The sequence below is a fragment of the Perognathus longimembris genome, chromosome 19 (assembly GCF_023159225.1).
Source record: "Perognathus longimembris pacificus isolate PPM17 chromosome 19, ASM2315922v1, whole genome shotgun sequence".
Taxonomy (NCBI): domain Eukaryota; kingdom Metazoa; phylum Chordata; class Mammalia; order Rodentia; family Heteromyidae; genus Perognathus; species Perognathus longimembris.
This window is the reverse complement of record NC_063179.1, coordinates 28,779,995-28,805,176: the sequence shown is the minus strand read 5'-3', so window position 1 is coordinate 28,805,176 and position 25,182 is coordinate 28,779,995. Positions and strand designations below refer to the sequence as shown.

Sequence of the window (25,182 nt, the reverse complement as noted above, 5' to 3'; positions counted from 1 at the left end):
TGATGGGGTGTTATGTGTTGGAGTTCCCAGCTCACTATTCGATTGGATCAAGTTGGGGTGCCTACACCCCAGATGATGGTGCCATCTTTCTTGTTTTATTTCTTATATTAGTGTTTGAATTCAGTGTATTGTACTTGCTAGGCCAGATGTTCAAAAACATTTGAGCCCCTTTTTGGTTTTTAATGATCTAATATGGCATTGTGTTTGTGCTTGGCCAAGACCATTATTTTTTATTGTCAAGGTGACATACAGAGGAATTACAGTTACATACGTTAGGTAATGAGTACATTTCTTGCCAAACTTGGTACCCCCTCCCTCATTTTTCTCCTGCCTTCCCTCCTCCCTATTTTCCTCCTCCCTGAGTTATACAGTTACTTTACAACATATTGTAAGGATTATAGGCATGAACAACTGGTGCCTGGCTCTACCACAGTGCATTTGGATGTGCTTGTCTTAATTAAAAAGAAAAAGATGTCCAAAAATATCCTTAGTCTTGGGTAAGTGACATAAAGACAGTAGCTAGTAGTGGTGAAAGCTGAGCAGGCTGGCTGAGCAGGATAATTAGAAGATGTTTTTGGAAAATGAATGTGATGATGAATGTGAATATTGCTGTCATGGAATGGCATTAAAATAGCAAATTGAGCTTCTAGGAGTCCTCAAATCACCTAGTACCTTAAGATTTAGATTTTGAATTTCAGGGCTGAGGTAGGGCTGCCATTCAGGGCTGCCATTCCTCTTTCTCCCCACAACACAGGGAACACAGAAGTCCTAAGTCCTAGGGTGAGTTTGTTTTTGGTAAACTCTAGGGTGGGTGGTGAAGTGTTGGGTTCATTGCTCCTCAAGCATCTGGGGCTTACCTAAAATCAACAGCGCTAAAACCTGTGCACACAGGCATCTTGGCTGGAGCACAGTTGCTCCTCGTTCGCTGCAGTGCCTTTGCTTTTTATATGATTTTTATTGTACAAAATAATAATTTTCATTTTTTCATGCCTGTATATAATTTACTTTGATCCTGTTGTTATCTATATATCTATCATCTGCCAATCATCTATCATCTGTCTGTCATCTGCCTGTGTGTTTGCAAAGCAAGATGTCCAATCCAGACCTTCTGCCTTTGTGTAGTGATGCAAGCTCTCTAACATTGGGCTCCATGCTTGACCCTTTGGGATTTTTTGAGACAGGGTCTTGCTGTGTATCTCAAACAGGTCTCAAAATTTCAGCTCAGCCTAGCTCCAGTCTAGGGAGCCTCCTGCCTCAACCTCCCAAGAACTGTAATTATAGGTATGTACCACAAGGAGCAGTTAATAGGTATCATTTTAGTTTCTGCTTTTTACTTTTTCTCATGTAAAATCTAAAAGTGTGGTTTACCTGGGGGAGTTGAGAGATGTGAGGATGTCCTTCATTGGAGGAATTCTTTTATATTTTAGGGGATGAGGAAAAGAGGCAAGGTACCTGTAATCCTGGATGCTCAGGTGTTTGAGATCCAAGGATTGTAGTTTGAAACCAACCCAGGCATAAAAGTTCATGAGACTCTTATCTCCAATTAAGCACCAAAATAGCCGGAAGTGAAATTGTGGCTCTCAAGTGATAGAGTGCTAACCTTCAGCAAAGGAGCTCGAGTGCAGTGGCCAAGACTTGAGTCAAACCCCAGCACCAGTAGACACACACACACACACCCCAGCACCAGTAGACAGACAGACACACACACACACACACACACACACACACACACACACACACGACGTTATACAATAAAATACTGGGCTTTGCTTTTCTATTAATGCCTTTGGGTATATTTGAAAAGCAGAGAGGCTTCGGAGCAACAAGCTGTATGTTGCATATGGGGTTAAAAAAATATCCTAAAGTATGGGGTTAAAAAAATATCCTCAAGGGCTGGGGATATAGCCTAGTGGCAAGAGTGCCTGCCTCGGATACACGAGGCCCTAGGTTCGATTCCCCAGCACCACATATACAGAAAACGGCCAGAAGCGGCGCTGTGGCTCAAGTGGCAGAGTGCTAGCCTTGAGCGGGAAGAAGCCAGGGACGGTGCTCCGGCCCTGAGTCCAAGGCCCAGGACTGGCCAAAAAAAAAAAAAATATCCTCAAGTACTGCATTCAATACTCCTGAAGTGTCTTCGTATGAAACTTCTCATCTCTACCTTCTTCCATCTTAAAGACTTTCTTAGATCTAAGAACGTAGGGTTAAGGACTCAACTCTGCTTTCAGCTTTCAGTAGACATTGAGAAGGCAGTGGGTGGTAAAGGAGGCCATGTCAATGATCTTCGAGTGGTTTCCGTTATAAGAGTAAGCAAATACTACTTAAGCAAAAATGTAAAACAGACAAACCATTGCATACCTGATGGCTGCACCAGGAACTGTCTGGATCTGGTAGCTATGAAGAGAGGGATACCTTTGCCTGAATCAGTTGGTATCCAAGGAATCAGACATGAAAGGAGCTATTTCCTTAGAAAATTGCAGAGGTAATGGTAATAGTATCTGCACAATGCTAAGCATAATGCCTACCAAACCCATGGCTGACTTTCTCTGATGAAAAAAAAACACCAAAAGAAATGAAAACACCTTTCTGTAATCCAAATGTAGCATAGCTCATAATTCTAAAGGCTTCCCACCTCCACACATACCCCACTGGAATTCAGAGATTGCTTTGGGTTTTTCTTTCTTCTCTTGCATTCTCTTTCATTTTGGCTTCTCCGAAAATGTTTTGTTGTTGTTTGTTGGCTGTTTGGGGGTTTTTTTGCCTGTATTTATTATGTAGAGCACAGTCTAATCATGCTCTCAAAACTCTGTAAGCTTTGCTCTCTGTCTTTTTTTGTGTGCGTGTGTGTGAGGGGAGGTTGGTTCCTACTTAACACATTTTCAAGCTTAATCATCCATGTGTTCTTGTACTAGATTGTTTCCCTTAGAACTCTGTAAGCCACCAAGTGAAACTGATTAGGATTTTACAGTCCTGGTGATTTTCCTTCTGGTATTCTACCAAGAAAATATTGTGGTGTGAAGAGCTAATGAATCATTTCACTGGGCTTTTGGTTTCTGTTTTGTGTTTGAAAAATTAGGTATAGTCTTGAACATGACTCCTAAAGTCATAAGCACATTACAACCATTAAATAAAATTGTCAGTGTTAACTTTGGTCTTTGATAAATGTAATATACTGTTTTTTTAAGTGAATGCTTTCCCAGAGACCATTCATTCACGTTAAATTTTACTTCTGTAAATTTTAATTGCTTGCACTGGGGCTGACTAAAATTACTAAGCACCTGCTACTTTGTCTGGGGGACCTTCCACCTGTTAAACCATTAAACCACCCCAGCAAGCTCTTGTAGCAAGGTGTAGGTGTGGATTTTTCCAGCTTTACTGAAAAGAGATGAAAGCTGACCTGTTGGAATCACTTTTCCCATGACACCAAGTTAGAATATGACTCCTGTTAGTCTGACTCAAACTACAGCAGGCTCCCTAACTAGAGGTAGACAAAGAAATAAATTAAGGCTTTCTTTTGTATGTAGGCACTGCCTTGAAGAAAAGAAAAGAGAGAAACCAACTGCTGTTGAAGGAAGTGGTAGGTGTTGGAGGAAGTGGTAGGCTGTTGGATAATTCAGTTTAGAACTGAGTCTAATGCAATGTCTGGCAAGGTGCCTGGCTTCTGCCAAATAGTAGTGCCAGCTTAGAAGGGTGCCCTGGCCATCAATAATGTTATTGCTTCCTAGCATGGTCTCATGGATAAGCTGGTTAGCCATGGGAAGATAAGTCCACACTTGTTACAGTTTGCACTACCCTGGTTTTTTGGAACTACCCCTGGCATGGATAGTTTATCTTTTCATTGTTGATATTTCACTCAGGGTTGTGATTCCCAAAGCTTGGATCTTGACTTGAGTCCAACTCCTGCCATTTGATGTTGGCTTTTTAATTTCCATTACCTACTTCCCCATGGATTCTTGTTCATATTCTCTTCTATGGGAAATTCTTAATCTGATCTCACTTTTTTTCATCTTCCTCTAATACTGCTTCTAGGGCAATATTTTTCAAAGTACAATTTTTCTACTATAATGGTTTCAGTTACACAGAATTCTTGTGAGTGTATATGTGTGCTAGTACTGGGTCTAGCTCAGGGCCTTGCATTCTTTCTTGGCTTTCTGGGTCACTGCTGGCACTCTGCTACTTGAGCCATGTTGCCCACTTTGACATTTTGCTTGTTAACTGGAGAGGATGTCTTGCAGATTTTTCTGCCATAGTGGGCTATGAACTATGGTCCTTTGCCTCCTCAGCCTCCTGAGTACCTATGGTTATGGGCGTGAACACTGGCATCTGGCTTACACTGGTTATTTTTAAGATTAGGATCTTGTTTTATTCCTGGGCTTGCACCTGGTCCTGAGCAAGATGTGTTTTACTCTTCCCAACATAGCTGAATTGACAGGATAACAACACCACATACAGCTGTCAGTTGAAGGGGTATCATGTATGCATCAGGGCTGTCCTCCAACCATGATTCTCCCAATCTTAGCCTCTCAAGTAGTTAGAATCACAGGTTTGAGCTACCAGCATCCATTTCATGTATCCCTCTCCATCCCAGTTTCTAACAACAACAGTTGTCACCCAATTTTTAAGAAATAATTTTTATTATAGAGGTGATGCATAGAAAGATTTCAATTACATGAATCAGGTAATGAGTACATTTTCTTTCGTACAATGTCTTCTGTTCTTTAATTCTCTCCCAGTCCTTCGCTTCCATCTCCACCCACTAGTTATATAATTTACTTTCATCAGTTTCATTCATCAGTTTCAGTCTGTCATTTTTCCCTTTCACCATAGTCTCAAAACGTGATATGGGGTTCACAGTTTCTCTCTCTGGTCTTATTCTGGCATGTTATTTATTGCTGCATTTTAAAAAATCAGTTTTAAAGTACTATACAGTTATTAGGAAATAGTGACAGAGCTATCCACAACTAAAATCTGTAATTTTTCCTTTTGAGACAAGATCTTGCCTGGGTAGCCAGGATCTATGCAATGCATGTGTGACAGTGTGATGCTAGTGTGACACTAATTTACACTGGTGTCTTTTTTAGTTCTCTAGCTAGCTATAATACATATAAGCAATGGGGAAATTGGATCAAGATACCTTCTTGTACATATATTATGTACACGTAAAATTAAAAGAAAAATACAATGGAGCTTTAAAATGCTTAACTTCCTTTGTGGACATATTCTTTATGTTCTGTATTTTCTGTTTCCTTCTGAATTTTAATCACCCAAAGTTACCTGATATGATTGTTCTTCTAGTTAGATATTATTTCAAATTAATGTATTTGGTTTACTGGTTACCCCAACTTTTGTCTACCTTCCCGTCTCTCTTCTCCTTTTTCCCTTCTACTTCCTCCCTTGCCCCTTGTTGCTTGTCTCTTTTCCCTTTTCTATTCCTCTTCCCCTTTCTCCTTTACTCCTTTCCCTTTCTTCTCTTCCTGTTCGCCTCTTCTCCTCCTCCCTCTTTTCTCTTTTTCTCCTTTTTTTTCTTCCCCCCCTTTTCTCCATTCTTTCTCTACCCTCCTCCTTTTCTCCCTCCTTCTCTATTTCTCTCCCTGCTTCTCTCCTCCCTCCCTTCCTCTCTTCCTCTATTCTATTCTTCTCTATTTCTCTCCCTCCTGTCATGGAACAAAACCATGTGGACCAAACCCAAGGTCTTTGTCAAGCTTGGAGAGCACTCTACCACTTGAGCTATGCTCTTTCCCCATCCCTCAAAAGTTAATTATTTCTTAACATAAATTGAAAAAGGATATATTAAGAATTTGAATAGTAATTGGCCTTATTTTCACTTACTTATCTGGTAACTTTCATCTCCACCTAAACTCGTTCCATGTAGTAAGCAGCAAGCCTGGGATCTGAATAATGGAATTTGGGAGAGTTGATCTGTCCTGAGAGAATTTCACTGCCTTGCAGCTCTTCTTGGGACACCTTAAGTTCAGGAACAAGTCCTAAAAGGCAGTCATTTTTCAAGAACTTAATGCTCAGTGTCATAGAATCTAGATGGAGTCAGGAAACCCAATGTGTATACTACGTTGAACCTATCTATCTCTTCACCCACATCAATTTAATGAGACAAATTTAATGAGACAAGCCCAGCTTCTGATGCATTCCAGCATTCTTGTTGCAGTGCTCTAGGAAAATCAGTGTGAGCGCTTTCTGTCTTTAATGCATGGTATTTGTTTGTTTTTAATATGCTATGTCTGTTTCCCGAACAGTGATTGTGGAGTTATTCTTGCCTGTCACGTTTTGATTCATATATTTACAACTCTATTATAAGCTACATTACATGCTCATGATTTCTGGAACTTTTTTTTTTCCTGGAGGTTTTGTCATTCTGGGAATATGGCCTACTTGGCAAGAGTGCTTGTCTTGGTTTTGTCACTCTGAATGGTACTTTTCTCTTTTTTGTTCAGTCTTTTGCTTAGTAACTACATGGTATGTCTTTTTCATCCCTTCTTTTTGCCAGTCCTGGGCCTTGAACTCAGGGTCTGAGCACTGTCCCTGGCTTCCTTTTTACTCAAGGCCAGCACTCTGCCACTTGAGCCACAGCGCCATTTCTGGCCATTTTCTATATAAGTGGTGCTGAGGAATTGAACCTTAGGGCTTCATGTATACAAGGCAAGCACTCTTGCCACTAGGCCATATTCCCAGCCCCTGTCTTTTTCATCCTTTACTGTGTCTGTCTTTCATGAGGATCTCTAAAAGATAGCATGGAATTGGATTTTTCTTTTTATATATACCAGCTGTCTTTCCCTTTAGCTTTTATTCACTATGTCTGGTTAATTAATATTAAGTACCTATCATGGCATGGATAAGTTCAAAATTCACTTACTATTTGTCTTTGGTCTCTTCTTTTCCTTTTTGTTGTTGTTGTTCCTTCTGTTCTGTTTTCTTTAGGGATAGATAGTATGCACATTATTATTTTTTAAATCCACTGTATTGGCTATTAAACATGGAGGCATCTGAATATAATCCTAGCATTGGGAAGGCCCAGGAAGGAGAGTTTGAGAAAAAAAAGTAAAAAGTAAAAAGGTGAATCATGGTCTGCTGTGTAGTCCAGGTTGACTTCAAACTTGTGATCCTTCTGCCTCAATTGCTCACGTGCTGAGATCACAGACATGTACCGGCATCCTACCTGGTTCTGTTAACTTTCTTTAGCCATTGGTTTGTAGGAAAGTGAGTGCTCGTGCATGCTTCAGTGAGTGCATTACACATCTTTAACAACTGTGATTGCAGCTTAGCATGAATGTGATATAAATTCACATCACTTGGAAGTTTAGAACCTTGAACAATTTATGGCCATCCCATTCTTCTCTGTCAATTGTGTCTGTATATCTGTGTATGTTCCAAGTCACTCAGTGAAGTAGAATTTTTTGTTATGTTTGTTTTAGACAGTCAGATATATTTTAAAGTGTTAATAGAAAAATAGTATTTAAACAAGGGAAGAGGTGACACTGTTCAAAAAGAAATGTACCATAATTTTTAAAAGAGAAAAAAATAGTGATTTATCATTCTTTATAATTCTCGTATTCTTTATTGCTTATGGATATCAGATTTTCCATCTGAAACTCAGCCAGGATTTGTTTAGGATACAGTAGGTTCTGCTGTGAGCAAATATTCATACTTTTCTCTGTTGTGCAGATTTCCTTGCTTTCATTTCTGGTGGATATTTGGGCTGAATGTAGCATTCTGGGTTTATACTTGTCCTATTCTCTGACATCAGCATTGGCTCTTGCCATGACTTCTTAGTGTAGTTTTGTTATTTTCCCTGTGACCTCATTTATATTTTTTGTTATATTTGATTTTCAGCAGTTGACTATGTATGCCTGTGTGTATTCCTCTTTATGTTTTATCTGTTTTTGGTTTGCTGATCTTTCAATTTGGATGCCTGTTGTATTTCACTTAAATTGAGGAAATTTGTAATTCTATTTCCTTCTTATTTTATCCTCTTTAAGTCTCACCTTGATCTCCTAAAGGTGTACAGATGTTTCTTTTGGGCTAGTGCCCCAGGAGTGCTTGATGATCTGTCTTTGTTTTTGTTGTTGTTCTTTTCTGTTCTTTAGGTTGCATTTTCCTTTACATCCTTAAACATGCTTACAGAAACAGTATCACCTTCATTGTGGGCTAATTCTAGCACTTGGATTATTGATTTCTTTGGACATATATGACTTTTATGAAGTGATTTTTGGATTGCACTGGATTCAATCTGTGGATGATATTTTTGGTGGTCTTGTCTCTTCACAGAGGACTGATGTTTCATTTTTAACAGGCAGATAATTTGCTGAACTCTGTGCACTACTCCAAGCAAATGTGTAAATTTTGGTGGCTAGTTGTTTTATTAGCCAACTATATAGCCTGTGTGCTGTGTCATGAACTAACATAGACTCTGCTGCAAACCTAAATAGACATAGACCCCTAACCTCTAGATGTGTGTACTCCAGTTGTAGACAGAAAGAAGAGAGTCATTCTTCTACATCATGTATGCCATTAGAGGTCAGTTCTTGAAAGCAGTGAGGCTACTGAAGAAAAAGTTGTGAAATTGTTAAAATACCATTTGATTTTTTTGTAACAATTCTTCTCATAATGACAGATTAGCTTATGAAGAATGACAATCAGTTGTACTTTCATCAGATTTTGTTAATTTGTTTTTCAAGTAATTTTTTTCAGGAACATATTGTATTGTGAGAAAGCAATATTAAAATAAGTGTTGAGGGAAGGGGTGACCCGGTCGAAGGGGGGTGAAATTGTTGAAGGACGATGCAGATCAAGATGTATTGATACATAAACTACTTTGTTAAATGGCAAAATAATTCAATACGTAACCTAAACATGGAAAAAAATGAAGTAAGGAGAGGGAGGAAAAAGGGTGGGTGAGAATGTTGAAAGGTGACATTGATCAAGATTCACTGTATTCATAAACTGCTTTGGTGAATGGCAACTACTTTGTACAATTTTTTTTTTTTTTGCCAGTCCTGGGGCTTGAACTCAGGGCCTGAGTACTGTCCTTGGTTTTTTTTTTGCTCAAGGTTAGCACTCTCCCACTTGAGCCACAGTGCCACTTCTGGCTTTTCCTATATATGTGGTACTGAGGAATCAAACCCAGGGCTTCATGTATATGAGGCAAACACTCTAGCAGTGGGCCATATTCCCAGCCTGCACAACAATTTAAGGATAATAAAAATATGTTTTAAAAAGTGTTGGTTTGGTGTGCTGCTCAGGGTGGAGTGATTGTAGCATGTGTGAGGACATGAGTTTCATTGCCATTGCCACACACAATGCACATTTAAATTCTTGAGTGCTGTTCTAAATAGTAATGATTTATGATACAAAAAGAGGAGAGGATTTGAGAAAAGTATAAGCATATGAGACCAAATGTTCAGGTATTGTGAGATTGTAGACATTACTAAAATAAAGTTTTAAGAAATATCACTTAGTTAGGTACTGGTGGCTCATGCCTGTGATCCTGTCTATCTACTCAGGAAGCTGAGAGCTGAGGACTGTGGTTCAAAACCAGCCTAGGCAAGAAAGTCCATATGACTCTTCCCTCCGATTAACCATCAAAAAAGCTGGAAGTGGAGCTGTGGCTCAAGTGGTGTAGTGACAGCCTTGAGTGAAAAGACTCACCCTGAGTTCAAGCCCTAGTATCAGCATCAAACAAACAACAACCACAGAAAAAGTGTTCCGTGGGAGGAATATATAGATAGACTCATTCAAGGTGTTAATAAAAGCCCTGCAAGTTTCCTCTGTTAAGATAAAAACGAAGCTTTCTGATCTGCTTTGGATGTGATCTGTCTGTATTTATATTTGTGTGACAGGGTAACATGAGGTTGGGTTTTGTTTTGTAAAACGATGTCTACTTTCACAGTAATTGCAACCTTTTCTCTTTTTCCTCTTTTAACAGCATATCCTACTCAGTGCATGTATCTGAAGATTACCCAGGTATGATTTTCTTCCTTTCCATTTTTATTATAAATATTCATTTGTGGCCCTGAATATGCTTTTTGTTTGTAGATACAAAATATAAATACATGGAGTCATGAAGTACTGGCAGAGGGAGTGTTAAAAGTATAGAATCACTGTGTTAATGTTGTGAGACACATCTCTTAATCTAACACATAGCTCAGGATCCAAGTAATATCCTGATGAGGAACTCACAGGATAGCTGCTGTCCAGCTGCAGCTACCATATGAATTCATATGAAAGAGGAAAAAGACAATGTTTTAAAATGTGCCATTTAAGCTTGGCATAGTGGTATATACCCAGCACTCAGGAGGCTGTTAGGAGAATCAAGGCCACTATAAAAAAGAAAACTGTAAAAAAGAAAAGTAGCAATTAAACTTGTACCAAATTTAATGAAAACTACCACAAAAATAGTACCACAAAGGTAGGTAGGTACCTGTGGTTCCTAGATAGTCAGGAAGCTGAGGACTAAGTATCTCAATTCAATGCCAGCTCAGAAAGAGAAGTCTGCAAGGCTCCATTCCCAAAGTGCCAGCAAAAGCCAGAATGAAGGGTGGCTCAAATGGTGTGACACTAGCTGTGAGCTAAAGAAATAAAATTTAAATAATATTCTAATATCAAACTATGAGCTATTTTCTTTCCCACCTTTTATTAGCATCAGTTTGTTGTCCCAAGGAGCTCCATTCTGGGACATGTGCACAATGTACCTTGATCAGACTCACTGCTCTCTGCTATGAACTATTTTTCATATAAACTCGAGTATAAATATTTACAAACATGCATATACATGTACACATACATACCTACACAAAAAATTACATACAGCCACATGTAGGGCAAATGACCATTAGCTGTATTTTTATATTATGAAAAGTAAAATAATGTTCCCAAACTAACAATTAGACGAGTTCAGAGTATAGTCTTTTCCTTACTCATTGGGACTTGAACTCACATCCCAGTCTACCATTTGAACCATGCTTTTCAGTTTGGTTTTCAGATGGTCTCCTACTTTAATTAGCCAGAGACAGCCTCACCTGTGATTCTCCCACATGTAAAAACAATTTCCAAAACCATAAATGTTAAAATTATTTTGTATGCTCACCATTTTTAGCATAATATTCCATAAAACAGTTGGACAAAGAGTTTTTCTGTTAGTATGTGCTCTTTTAAAATAGAAAATTGTTCTAACTAAGCTGTACTGAAAGATTCAAGTCAAGAAATATTCATGAGGAAAAATATCCTTCCCTGATAGTTATGCAGTCACCTTTTGGCTGTCGAATGTTTCTGGATTGTGTTTATGAAATGAAAGCTACCCTTTTATACCCTACTTATATTGAAAATGCTGACCGTGGAGCTTCTTGCCATTTTGTAGATGTATATCACAGAGATAAAGTAATGAAACAAATCAAAGCCGGACCTAAAGAGGCTAAGAGAATATTAGTAGCCCTGTATTAGGGTAGAAGGTGCCTTTAGCAAAGTAAATGGACCAAATGTTGAGCTCCCTCTTGTGGCCAAGGGGTATTATTTGGGCTTGTCCCAACTTGATGGGAACTTCACTTAGAAATCCATGTGATTCTCTGTAAAACTTTTATTTACTCATTCATTTTTGTATTGTTTGCAGTGAGCCTGGCACTGTGCTCATGCTGGGCCAAGTTCGCTACTACTGGGTCCTAGCCCCAGCCCCTTAAATAACTAAAGCTTCAAAATAAACCATCTGTAACCATTTATTTATTTATTTTTACTGGATTTGCCTTCTGGGGGGAAAGTTTATAGTAACTTCCAAATATAGAAATATATTTCATTGACCCAAAGAAAAGGAAGGTAAAATTAAGACTATGATTTAAAATGCTGGGGCAGAATTCAGAATTGACTGGTGTATCAGGTGTGTAGTACCATTGTATCTAGTGTGGAGTGTTAGGTCCAGAGTCCTTCAGGGTGCTTCAAATCAACCAGGCACTTCCACATGCATAAGTGATGGTGTTCATTCCTGAAATGTGTCACACGAGATCAAAGGCTATTTCCCAATGACACGTGGTTTAGTCATTAAAAAAAAAGTCTATAATTTAGTTTTGACTGTATTGCTACTGGGGAGGAGGAACTGGTATTTCTATGGTGCTTTCTTCAAAATGGGGTATTACTGTGATAATTTCCCCCTTGATTAAATTTTAATCCACATGTGTTTGTCCAAGGAGTTGTTAGTTCATGTGGTTTGAGTTTTCAGATAGATGGTGTTATTGAAAATTCTGTTTCTGCTATTGATACCTGTGTTTCCCCCTCCCCAGCATCCGCTTGGAATTCCTGGAGTAATATTTAATAGCTGTCAAAGTTGGCAGCGTTTGTTGTCTTTCTTTTCAAAATTAGCCTGCTTTTAGGGGGAAAAAAGCATTACTCATTTTCACATTCATCACTTTTGAAAAAAAGTAATGAACAATAAATCTTCATAAAATTCATACTTAGCATTTGTTGAGGTATCATGTCCATTTTCTTCTTTAAGCACTGATAGGAGAGGTTACAATTACAGGCATTTTAATGTTGACATCCTGGAGTTATGTCTACTTTTTGTCACTTACTTTGGTATAAGGGAACTAAATGGATCACTGAGCATTTGAGAGAAATAGCAAACCAATCTATCTGCGCCTGTGATCTTTTTTTTTTTTTTTTTGCCAGTCTCGGGGCTTGAACTCAGGGCCTCAGCACTATCCCTGGCTTCCTTTTGCTCAAGGCTAGCACTCTACCACTTGAGCCACAGTGCCACTTCTAGCTTTTTCTATATATGTGCTGCTGAGGAATTGAACCTTGGGCTTCATGTATGTGAGGCAAAAACTCTACCACTAGGCCATATTCCCAGCCCAGCGTGTGATCTTTTTAGGGATGATTCTGGTACAATTCTTACATCTTTCTGACACAATTATTGATGTTAGCTCTTTGTATTTCTTAGGGTTTTTTTTGTTCTTTTTTTCCCTTTATTGTCAAAGTGAAGAACACAGGGGTTACAGTTTCATATGTAAGGCAGAGCGTACACTTCTTGTTCAACTGGCCTAGTGATAACGTGCTCGCCTTGTATACATGAAGTCCTGGGTTCGATTCCTCAGCACCACATATATAGAAAAAGCCAGAAGTGGTGCTGTGGCTCCAGTGGTAGAGTGCTAACCTTGCCAAAAGAAGCCAGGGACAGTGCTCAGGCCCTGAGTTCAAGCCCCAGGACTGGCAAAAATCCACAACAAAAAATTCTTAGTTATTTTTTAATGTGTTCTTCAAAGACACTGTACTGCTGAGATGTCCAAAGTATTTAGCAAAAACTTGAGTAGTTCTATCCATAACTAGAAACAATAACAAAAACCCCACAACAACAACAAAAACCCCACAACAACAACAAAAACCCCACAACCCCCCCCCCTCCCCGCCCAAACACCTGGACAGGCTCTGTGTTTATTTTTCTCCTTACTTATTTCTACAGTTAAATTTGTTCTTGTTTCTGCCGAGACAGCCGGCAGTGAAAAGGAAATTCTGAATGAGGGGCTGAGGATTAAAGAAAAGGAAAAATACAAGACAAGAGGCAAAGATGGGGCATGGGAGGTCTGCATCTTGAGATTGTAACTCAAGACTGCAGCCCAGTTTATTCTTAACTTCCAGCTTATATGCAGTTTTGGAACCAGGGAATAGGGTTGCTAAAATTCAAGAACACAAAGAGGCTTTGAAGTTTGCAACATTTGATTACAGTAAACACAGGATGAAGTTGATTAACATAGGAATGTACTCCAGCGGACATAGCAAGGCGCGGACATAGCAAAGGACATAGCAAAGCAATTCCGGATAGTGGCTGTGAAGAAATGTCCTTGCATCTAGCATATCCTGGTGATAACAGCACAGCCAGAGGTCAGAATGAATTTTAGGTGCAAGTTTGGCTCCCGACATTTCCCCCGTCTTTGTTTAAAGAAGCGAACCCGCCTGTCTTAGGTGGGGTGGGTCACCTAGCCTGCCTTACCTGTCCTGGGGACTGTCTTCAGAGCAATGCTGAAGGCCCTTGTCTTAGTTCGGTCAAGCTGGCCCCGCCCTCAAACCCGTCTCTTTCTGCAGTTCCTCTCCGGGGAAAACTCATTCACTTGGAGCTTGATCTTATGCAGCTGACTGACTAAACTCATGAAAGAGTTTTGCAATATGCTTACAATGCAAGGAAGGCATAGGAAAGCCATCAGCAAAAGTATCCCTGGGCTGAGCAATGTCATTAGCAGCCCCTTAACATTAGTCAAGGAAGGGATATACTGTTGAAGTTGTTCAAACAGTTCTTTTGCTGTTTCTGCCACTTTAGAGTCCAGAGGCGGAGCTTGCTCTAGTCCAGCTATTTGCCTGTGGAGTTGAAAGAGATCAAAGGACAAATTATTATGGTGCCAAATACCATTTAGATGTGCTACAACTTGTTCCCAAGGATAGCTCAACCCATTATGTTTATGGAGGGTCACACAAATAAAGTCAAACCCAGCATGACAGTGCACCCATTGCAAAGTTTGTAAAGCATGGATTTGTTCTCCCAGAGACAACACAGATTCATACAATGCTTCTAATTTTTGTTCTACCTTATCATCAATCCTGCCTTGAAAGTGCAGGGCTTGCGTAGTATTATGAGCAAGCTGATTAACATGGTGAGCTGTCTGCACACTTTGTGTTAAAGCCACAGTAGCCGCTGCAGCAGAGGCAGCTAAGGAAATAAAGGCTACAATGCCTGCTATTAATAGCCCTACAAATCGTCTAGGGCGCATGAGTTCTTTTAAATGTTTTAACACTTGAATACCTGTTTCTTAATACTGAGCTTCAGATATGTTCAAAGGAAGCATGACAAATGGAGGCTGCTTAATAACAATTACAGAATCAGTAAGACCACTATACAAACAATTTGTAAAAGAACAGTTAGTACAAGTAACACTGAAATACATGGCTCCTATAGAAATATTAAAAGGTCCATACATAAGGGCATAAGGAGGTGTTACACAACTCATAATATTTTTTAAAGAAGAAGAAGTGGGCCAGGAGATATTGTTTAGGGCAGCCACTAACATCCTGACATGACGTTGAGGGTGTCCATTCATCCACCACAGATCTGGGTTGTACTTATTGGTGAGATTGGCTCCAGACCAGTCCATCAGCTGAGAATTAGTTCCTGAAATATTGGTTATAAAAGGATTTGGTAAGATTTGCAAAAAGTTGAAAAGCTCGTCCAACATATCCTGGGCCATTATCAGTTTTAATATGTTTAGGAAGTCCCATAGTAGCAAAGCAGCATAAGGCATGGGAGATACAATGTTTGCTAGCTTCCCCAATAAGAGGAGTAGCCATAATAAAATTAGAGTAAGTGTCTATGGTAACATGGACAAAGCGGAGCCGTCCAAAAGAGGGAATGTGGGTAAGATCCATTTGCCAAGCATGGTTGGCCACTAAGCCTCGAGGGTTAATGCCATTGGAGGGCACAGGTAGGAAGGTAGCACAGTTGGGACAAGGTTTTACAATTTGATGAGCCGCCTCACGTGTGATATGAAAATGCTGATGTAAGGCATGACTGTTTTGATGGTGGGCAGCATGTGATTGCTTTGCTAAGTCAATTTGAGTGAGAAAAATTTGAGTAGCCTCATCCATAATAGCATTGCCCTCACTTAATGGTAAGAAGAGGCAAAGTGAAGTAATTTGTTGGAGGGACAGTGATGTGAAATTATGTCCATAAAATTGGCCCAAGCAATGGCCCAGGAATCACAATGAATATAAAGCCATTCTTGCTGTTGTAAAGTATAGGGTATGTAAATAACCTGTGGATCTCATCCAAGATACTTACAAGATTCCACACAGCACATATGAACTAAGGTGGCCACCAATTTATAACAGGGAGTTAACACTTTTGAAGGAGTAGTAGGCAAGGAAAAACATAAAAGAGGTCCCTTCTGCCAGAGGACCGCTGTTGGAGAATGAGGTGTAGTTAAAATATATGCTTCCCAAGGGGCTGAGTAATCAATATAATTTACATGTTGGGTAGAAATGGCAGAATTTACTATGCTTAAGGCTTTAGCTGCTTCAGTTGTCATTTCTCTGGGAGAGGTAGGGTCAGGGTCCCCCTTAATAGATCAAATAAGGGTTTTTATTCAGCTGTGGATAACTTAAGATAAGGGCAAAGCCAATTAATATCTCCCAGAAATTTTTTTTTTAAAAATCATGCAAAGTACGCAAAAGAGAAGTTTAAATTTGTAATTTTTGACTAGCAAAATAATAAGGACCTCAAATATGACCAAGAGGTATTTTTATTTTTCTCTGCCTGGGCTGGCTTTGAACTGTCCAAGGAGTCTTAGCCATAAAATCCCTTTTTATTTCCAAATAAAGCTACAGGAGAACAAAAGGAGTAGAGTTCACCTGTAAGTTGTTAAGAATTGACCAACAAATAGTTGCCAGAGTTTTGCTGTAACACTTAAGGAACAGCAGACTGAATGGGATCCATGTGCCATTAAATCAAATCATATTATTTAACCTTAACTTACTGGCACATGAAAGAGAAAACAAATGAATAACAATAAAAGTCTCAGCTTCAGTGGATCTGAAGTGGCTGTGTCGTCCATCCCAAATTAGCAGGCCAGCAGGAGAGCTGGCTTGCATCTGGATAAGGCTGTAGTAGCATCTCAGAGTTCCCTGGATAGGCTGTCACACCTCCTGCTTGTTGCCTGTAAATTTCTACACAGACTGGTTAAGGGCATTTTTAAACATATTTTAGAAGGCTTGAGCCTTTAACCATCTTTCTAGTTACAAAATCCACACAGATTGAAGGCCAACCAAGTCTGCTCTCTGTAGCAGCCAGGACTGTTTCTGAGTCATGGAGGGAGAAGACACCAATGCTACCCCAGTGCAACCCTGTGGTCGCCAAACACAACTCTGATGCTTTTAACCTTGGAATAAGTCTCGGTTGCAACTTTGTCAAGATAGGCCTGCTATAAACCCAACTCTAATCTAGGGGCAGGCAGAGCCAGGGTAGTAGCCTTTGACAGCCTAGGCCTGTCAAAATCCTCACAGGACTCCTAGATTGCCTGAGTAAACCAGGCAGTTTGGGAGCCAACCTTGGAGGCAGCTTCCTGTGGCCACAGACTGCTACGGTCCACTCAGCTAGCACGCATGTCAACCTGCATCCTATAAAGCAAAATGTTAATTTTGGGTCAGGAAAATTTAGGTTAATAGTCACATTTGTGCAGTTGTTCCACCATGACTCTGGTCCCTTGATCTTAAAGAGTTTATGAGAGCACAGCAAAAAAAGCAGAAAAAAAAACGGAGAAGCAAAATCTTAGTCTATACCAAAGAATTGTCAGGATTAGATGTACACTTGACTCTTAGCATAGATAGACATAAAGAATAACACACTGGTTTTACATCATTGTACTTATATAACGTGCTGTATATTAGAACCTTTTGTAGTTTTTCTTAGACACATTTGCTTGCACCCAAACATATCAGTTTGGGTTTAAAACCTGTTTTTTTGTTTTGTTTTTAAGTTTTATCAAAACATAGACATAGACATACATACATACACATACAGACAATGTGCACACGTTTTGGGGCGGGCTTAGAATTGTTCGTTAATTGGCCATGTAAGTTTTTCTGGAATTCCAGTGGCAAATGATATTATTTTGCCTATATTCTAGAACCACGTGGTTAGATAGTAAACAAAAAAAAATTTTTTTCCAGCAGACCAAAATTTTCACAGATTATCTGAGAAGCCACATTTTGAGAAACCAGCTTAGCTCCCATGGGGAGCTTATGGGAGACAGGACATGAACACAGACAGCAAGCTCACAGTAAGACACCTTCATCTTCCAGCATTTGAATTGCAAGGCACCTTTGAAATGCAAGGCCATAGTTACAGAGTTCAGAGTGGGGGGCAGTGTTACCGGGAGCTGGAGACTCCAAGTCCCTGCCCAGCCTCCAGAATTTGGCATGCCTGTCACCTGGGGGATGGGCAGGCTTCCACTCCAACCAATCCTATTGTCGGCCACGTGCTCAATGCTAGAGAAAACTTATGATTTAGCCAAACAAGCAGAATTTAACTGAGTCTCCAAACTTAACATCAATAACAAGAATAGAAAACCTTTCTTTGAGTCTTTCAAAGCAGATGTTAAACAAATATCGATACCCATCCTATGTCACAGGCAGGCAGGCAGAGTTTAGAGGGAGGCAGAAAAAGAGACAGAGAACTTCATCTGCCTGAGCGCTCATAGAAGTTAGGTAAGTCCTACAAAATATTCCAAATATGTAAGATTGGGCTCAAGCTTGAGCAGCTTTCCTGAAGCATTTTAGACTGTCCCCCACTTGATGAGTGACCAGCGGAGCTGAACTAGAGATCAGTTGACTCCAAACACCCACAGTTGCTGATCTCCTTGACCTAGCCCAGTGGTTTTATGGAAAATCCAAGCTCCAGGCTAATGGTCACTCACCCTGATTGGGGTTTCAAATCTGTTGTTGTTGTGGTGGATGGAAGTAAAGCGCTAGGTCAGAAGAAGTTACCTCGGTGGTGTTAGCATTTCCCTAGCCTCAGGTTCCTCCCCTCTGCGAGCAGCCTGCATCTAGGAGAGCTGTAAGTCTGCAAGGACTCTCAGTGGGGGCTCACCAGTATCTACCTTTAAAGGAGTTTGTTGTTCTGGATGAAGCTGTGACAATAGAGCTATAACTGATTTCAACATATTCTCAACATGGGTCAATCTATCTTTAGTAGGCTCATTGCATAATTTCTCCTTGGTGTCTGAGCCATCTGAGTCTTCCTTAATATCTAGCTCATTGGGTTCAGATCTTATTAATTTTTTCAGCTCTTCCCAGGCAGCAGCATATGCTCCCAGGGCTGGGCAACACTCATCAGGTCCCTGTTCAGTTTCTCCAATCGACTGATCGAATTTAATCTGTTCATGTCTAGGATCTAAGCAATCTCGGACCAGATACCAAAGAATAATAGCATCCACTGGGGTTTTCTCAGGGCCATTTGCATCATAATGTTCCTGAATCTTTTTTTTTTTTTTTTTTCAATTTTCTGCCACGTTTCCAAGTTATTGGTTCCTTCCTCCAGGAACTGGGGGCATGCTTCCTCAATAAAGTAAAAGAAATGTTCTAAGTGACTTTGGCCAACTTTCACTGCCTGGGCATTAAGCATGCCTTTGGGGGCCTGCACGTATAGCATGCAGCCTATACTTTATCCCATAATTTCTTACTTCCGACAATACTCTCTCTCTCCTGCTCTCCTTCCCAAGTGATCGGATGTCCTTACCTGAGCGGGGGTCCTCTGCCGTTGTCCCAGGTGTTCAGGTCCCTGTTCGGGTGCCACATCTGCCGAGCCAGCCGGCAGTGAAAAGGAAATCCTGAATGAGGGGGCCGAGGATTAAAGAAAAGGAAAAATACAAGACAAGAGAAAAAAGACAAGAGGCAAAGATGGGGCACGGGAGGTCTACATCTTGAGATTGTAACTCAAGACTGCAGCCCAGTTTATTCTTAACTTCTAGCTTATATGCAGTTTTGGAATCAGGGAATAGCATAGGGTTGCTAAAAACAAAGAGACTTTGAAGTTTGCAACATTTGATTACAGAAAACACAGGATGAAATTGATTAACATAGGAATGTACTCCAGCGGACATAGCAAGGCACGGACATAGCAAAGGACATAGCAAAGCAATTCCGGATAGTGGCTGTGAAGAAATGTCCTTGCATCTAGCATATCCTGGTGATAACAGCACAGCCAGAGGTCAGAATGAATTTTAGCTGCAAGTTTGGCTCCCTACACTTGTTGCTTTCCCTTTTCTCTGCCTTTTGTTTGTCTTCCTAAGTTGGCCTGTGGTAAAAATTCTATCTCATATAGGGCTTTCTTTACTGTTGTTCTTAATTACCTTTATTAATTCTTCTTGGCATTGTTCCTCTAGCTTATTTTTTCCTGCCTGCTTTGGATTGTTGGCTTCAGTGATGAACTCATCATCTTGGCTGGAAGTTCAGGATTATCTTTGCCCTTTGGGATTGTGTCAGCTTTATCTCTCCCGCCCAGTCATGATGCTGCTGCCCTCCTGGGACTAGATATGTCATTTTATAATTTTCATTTTACTTATTAACCAGTGAGATCTACTGATATCCACTCCATAGTTTGTTTTTATGGAAATGAAGTCTTTATACAGTCATGATTCTACAGAACAATAATATAAATGAAATGTTGACTCTTATAAAACATGGAAGGAAAGGGAACAGCTTTCTGACTTCACTCAGCTGTGGATTGTTTTAGTGAGGAGTGTTTGTAATGGATTTGCGAATGTTGAATTTATTATGGCCACAAGTTGGCTCTGCTATAACAGCCCAGTTGAAGTCTTCAATTCTCACCTGTTCTGTTCTCACATTTAATGAGGAGGCTTACCTCCTGTTGGGAATGAAATCGCTCTTCAGTGTTTCTTGCTGAAATCTAGAGCAGCAAGGTTTCTGGATGTATATGAGGACTTTGTGAACAAACTACTTAAATGAGAATTAGATTCCCACCCAGATTCTATCAAATAAATACCTTTTAAATGTAGTTGTTGAGTTTTATAGCAGTTGTGCAGTGATAATTTTCTGTGTTTGGAACAAATAAATAGTATAGTGACAAGCACTGGTTTTGATTCAGAAAGATTCAAGCTTTACCATTTATTATTTATGCTATTAGTTACTTTAGCAATATGATGGAATTATTTAATTTCTCTGAGCCTTGGTTTCTTCATCTTTGAAAGTTGCTGATAATGGGTTGGTTTGGAAAATGCCATGGAATTCTAGAGAAAATTTATTGACCAGTATAAAGTTGATGCAATTATTGCTTACACTTATAGTTAGCGTTTCTCTTATATTACATTGTAATGTAAAATGGAATGACTTGACTTAAATAATCCTACTTTTCAATCTAAGTAGAGTCAGAGTCAGTAGTTTTCCTAGTTGTTTTTTGGTAGCTCTCTATGTTATTTTTTTTTAATGCTTCTTTTTTCAATGTTACACAGAATGGGGAAGCCTAGAGAAAATACTGATGTTGGTAATAGCTTTAGCAAAGATTCACAGGAATTTGACTGTTTCTACACTGACTGCTCCCAGTAAATATGCTCCTGAACCCTATTTATGTTCTATTTTCCATCTCTAAACAACCCTATTTATGTTCTATTTTCCATCTCTAAACAATGATGATGGCATCACTACAGATGCCAACACAGTTTGAAGAAGATTTAGAAGTAATTTTTAGGCAATAACAACAGCAACAACAACAAAAAACCCAAAGAGAATTCATGCAGATGGCATGATCTCAAAGATCAGTAGTGGAAACCAATTATGTAGCTCCATTATATAGCTAACACTGTGGCTTAAGTTAAAAAGGATCCAGGACTAGTTGATATTGATGTTGAGATTTTTAAATTTTAAGTATTTTATTGCCAAATAAAGATTGAATATTTAACACATACAGTGAAACTACTTAACACATCTATCCATCATCACCCATGCCTGTCTGTTAGATGCGTAGAGACTTTTCATCTTATAACCAAACGTGAAGTCTGAATGACAGCTCTATTTTCCTCAAATCCCACTCCTGGCAATACATGTGTTTTACTCTGTTTGTTTTGCTTTCATTTTTTTATTTTTGATATTGTGTGTGTGTGTGTGTGTGTGTGTGTGTGTGTGTGAGAGAGAGAGAGAGAGAGAGAGAGAGAGAGAGGAGATGTTAAGCCTGAAACAAAAATTAAAACCATGCAAATACCTAATTACTGATCAAAATACAAACAAAACTTCCTAAATGTTTGAAGTCGTATTTCTGTTCCTCAACACTAGACAATACATATTCACCAAAATATATTCTTCGGAATCAAATTTTGCCGCTTTCTTGTTCTTTTACTACTTGGTAAACTTTATAGTGGAGATGAGGGTGTTTTTTGTTGTTGTTGTTGTTGTTGTTTTTGGTTTTAACTGTTTTGTAAGGAATGGGAAACATTTTGATAGGAGATTTTTGGTAGGGAAATTCTGTAAGTTGATTTATTCTCTGTACTATTCCTTGTTTTCCTAAGTATAACACCACAAGTTTTTCAAATTATCTTTAAGTTGTTGTAAAAAGGAGTGTCTGTTCAACATATCTGTTTATGATTATAATGCATCTTGATCAGTGTTACCTCCTCATGTCTTGCATGATGCCGTGGTGAATTCTCCCTTGCTTCACAGTACTGGGAGTCTCATGATGCTGTAACAAGTTCATGGGCTAGCTTTCGCAGCAGTTGGTGGGCACCTTTTACTGGTGTTGCTCTAAGGCTGTCTTTCATCACTCCTTTCTCCTTTTTTTTGTTGTTTGTTTGTTGATGCTGGGGATGTCCAAGACCTTGTGTATGTTAAATAGATACTCTACCCACATCTCAAGCCTCTCCTGCCTCTGTTGTAGTTTACAGCAAAGAGTCCATTGTGCACAGGGATCACAGAATTAGTTGGTAAAGCAGCAAATAACTACAAATCAGTAAGATAGTGAGTGAAAGAAAAACAACCTGGTTCTAAAAGTAGGTTTCAAAACTTAATGTCAAAGTATGAGGATACTGACAGATGAGACTCCATCAACATTTCACTTGATGTCAAAAGAATAATTAAAGTAAATTCATATGAAATCTTTCTAATTTGTGAAGCTGCTTGAAAAATACGAGAATTTTATGTCCACTTTAATGGCACTAGAAATCTAAATGAAGCTATATTTCTGATTAACACAAACCAGAGGCAGGTGAAGCTTTGTTTCACATCTAGTCTTTATCACCTTTAAATCTAATCTTCTTGCCTTCCAGAGAACTTGTAAACTTTCTGTTTAATGAAAACTTTTTTTGCTAATTGGTAACTATGTATTGCTTACCTTTTACTTTTTCTTCAGGTCGAAATATATATACATACATACATATATATATATATCTTTTTAGGAAATATAATGACTTGATTTCCCAATTGAAAATAATGTTCTAGTTGTATTGACACAATATTACTAAATTGTCTGAAAAAAGTCTTCTTTTAATATGCATTCCTTCATTTATCTGAAAACTAATTACCCTTACTAGGAATTAACTCATGATGATACTTTATACCATTAATAGGTAGGGCATTTGCAGTATAGGATCACTGTTAGTGAATTGGTGAAGTTGGTTAAGTGGCCATCTTATAGATGCCCTGCAGTAATCAATAAGAAAATTAGGAAAAACATGAGAATCATATGATAGGAACATGTACCTGAAGCTCTGTATTTATTGGGGAACACAGTAAACTTACAGTAATTTTTTTCCAGAGAAATACATGGGAAGTTTTAGAGTAATTTATCATTCTGTGCACTCAGGTTCTGGGGTGAACATAGATAACATTAATTCATGAAAGATTATTTGTAAGACTTTGTTTCAGCTTAAAAATATACACTAGAATTACATGAAAGGTATGATCTCAACAAAAGCTTCACCCTGAATTCCTGAATAATTTGATCTGGACTCTTTGATTGAGTGAGCATCTTTCTATGCAGCCTAGACTGATCTCAAATTCCCTATCCTGCTACTCAGCCTGCCAAGTGCTGGGGCTACTGAAGTGTGTCACTATGCTGGCTTTGAGTCTTTATTGCACCAGAGTACTCTTTGTTAAGTTTACTCCTTCCATTCATTACCTCTGCTTTCAGTGGTAGATATTGAGCAGGATCCTGTTGAGGGAACTGAGGCAAAAAGTTACATTCAAATTATTTATTGTCACGTGACATATTAGAAAATGGAAGGATGACCTAGGCCTGCAATCCAAGCACTCAAGAGGCTGAGGCAGGAGGATGATGAGTGTAGGCTAGCCAAGACTACACAGTGAAATCTTGTCTCGACAACCTCCGCCATCCATCCTCAAAAGACAGAAGTGTATTAGGAGAGTTTATATCCAGATCTGTTATTTTGAAAGGAGACATAAATATCTTTGAAGAACCCACACATTTATATACTTAATTCACACACAAATCTGGATTTTCTTTCCTTTTGAATTTAACCAGAATAGCAGCATGTTGCTTATGACACAAGTTATGAGGACATAGCTGTTGCTTTTATAAATAATATATATTTGTGTGCTAAGTAAATTTAGTTCTTAGTAAAACTGTTACCATTGTAAATAAAACATAAAACATATAGGGCATATATACGGTTTTATAAATAATATATTAAAACATAGTAACGTTTCAAATTATCCATATTTTTCAGACAATACATATGTGTCAAGTTCAGAAAATGATGAAGATGTACTCATTACTACAGAGCCAATTCCTGTAATTTTTCATAAAATAGCCACAGGTAAACAGTAATGCAGTGTTTTTCTTATCCTGAATTACTTTTTCTTAATTGTATGTAGTTTTGTTGTTGTTTGGTTCTTTATAGCTAGTATAAGTGTCTATCCTCTATATGTCTGATTCTGCATATAAATTTTATTTCTAAATTACACTAGTTTAACCGGGTGCCAATGGCTCACGCCTGTAATCCTAGCTACCCAGGAAGCTGAGATTTGAGGATTGTGGTTCAGTTAACCTGACCAGTAAAATGCTTGAGACACCTCTCCAGTTAATCACCAAAAAGCCAGAAGTGGAGCTGTGGTAGAATGGTGGTAGAATGTTAGCTTTGAGCCCAAAAGCTCAGGGACAGTGCCTATGCCCTGAGTTCAAGCCTGAGAACCAGCCCACACCTGTGTTGACACTGCTCTTGTGAAAGCATTTCTTTTATAGCTGTCCTGCTGAGTATCAAGTACAAAAATCACACATCAATAAGACTTGGGTATCTAACTGCCCAATATTATACAATTCCAAAGTACTCCTTAATATTTTTGCAAAAGATCAAGAATAACCCAATGAGAAATTTTAAACACTTAAGAATGTTTGGGTGCACTTCTTTTTTTTTTTATTTATTTTTTATTTTTTTATTTTTTGCTCCTCCTAGGGCTTGAACTCAGGGCCGGGTCTTAGGTGCTGTTCCTGAACTTTTTATTTTATTTTATTTTTTTGCCAGTCCTAGGCCTCGGACTCAGGGCTTGAGCACTGTCCCTGGCTTCTCTTAGCTCAAGGCTAGCACTCTGCCACTTGAGCCACAGCGCCACCTCTGGCCGTTTTCTATATATGTGGTGCTGGGGAATTGAACCCAGGGCTTCATGTATACGAGGCAAGCACTCTTGCCA

The 25,182-nt window shown here is 39.1% G+C and overlaps 1 protein-coding gene across 1 annotated transcript in view; it reads left to right on the top strand.

The window, feature by feature from the left end:
* The window catches only part of Parp8 (poly(ADP-ribose) polymerase family member 8), a 176,584-nt gene that overhangs the window by 83,476 nt on the left and 67,926 nt on the right, over nt 1-25,182 (top strand). The window contains exons 4-5 of the mRNA XM_048368065.1: nt 9,935-9,972; nt 24,222-24,311. Coding sequence (XP_048224022.1) covers nt 9,935-9,972; nt 24,222-24,311 — 128 coding nt within the window. The remainder of the gene's footprint in view (nt 1-9,934; nt 9,973-24,221; nt 24,312-25,182) is intronic.